Source organism: Ceratina calcarata, unplaced genomic scaffold (genome assembly GCF_001652005.2).
Source record: "Ceratina calcarata isolate Rehan_Ccalc_2016 unplaced genomic scaffold, ASM165200v1 scaffold545, whole genome shotgun sequence".
Lineage (NCBI taxonomy): Eukaryota > Metazoa > Arthropoda > Insecta > Hymenoptera > Apidae > Ceratina > Ceratina calcarata.
Window position 1 is genome coordinate 10,502 of NW_017176622.1, and position 697 is coordinate 11,198.

The following is a 697-nucleotide window of genomic DNA, read 5'->3' on the forward strand; positions in this document are numbered from 1 at the left end:
TTTTTTGGGGGGTGGACAAACGAAAATTTTGGTTGGACAAACGTGGACAAATCGTGGACAAACGAATGCAATTTGATTTTTGTAAAAATTCGCAGTTGGGGGTGCCAACTTCACGGCGCTAATTAAAATGTAGATAATAAAAAGCGAGCATGAGTTGATGAATCTCAGATGAAATTCATCGACCCTGAAGAAGAAGAAGGAGGTATATTAATTCATGGCAGTTTTTGTACAGATTATGTAGATCGAGTTTTATCGATATCGAGCTTCTTCTAACAGCCTTTCAATAATGCAGCTCAGTTAACGAGCTCGAAAATTAAATAAACATCACGATTGAAATCATGTTTGCACTAAACGCGAGACGGCAGATTGAACGGTTTACCGAACGTGGCGGTAAAAAGAGAGGAAGGCCAACGTCGGCGACGCAACGCTCCATTATCGTAAAGAGAAAAGTTACGAACGCATCTGCGGTGAATAGGCACTTCGCCCTGGGCCTGGAAAAATCGTCTCCGTCGTTCGTGAGAACAGGGAAGTGTCGCTATGCGTCATGCACCACCGATCGATCCCAGTAATAGTTTCGAGGACCGAGAAAATGTTTGCTATTGTCGCTGTGTTATTTTTATTCACATTTCATGTTATTTTTGATTAACACTAGATTGCCCAAGGAAGTAATTTTGACTGCTTTTGGGCAAATGTACAA

At 41.5% G+C, this 697-nt stretch overlaps 1 protein-coding gene across 1 annotated transcript in view; it reads left to right on the top strand.

The window, feature by feature from the left end:
• Positions 1-537: 537 nt before the first annotated feature.
• Positions 538-697, top strand: part of LOC108628858 (uncharacterized) — a gene marked incomplete at its 3' end in the record, with an annotated part of 3,622 nt that continues 3,462 nt past the window's right edge. The window contains exon 1 of the mRNA XM_018031061.1: positions 538-591. Within this exon, the coding sequence (XP_017886550.1) occupies positions 538-591 (54 nt within the window). The remainder of the gene's footprint in view (positions 592-697) is intronic.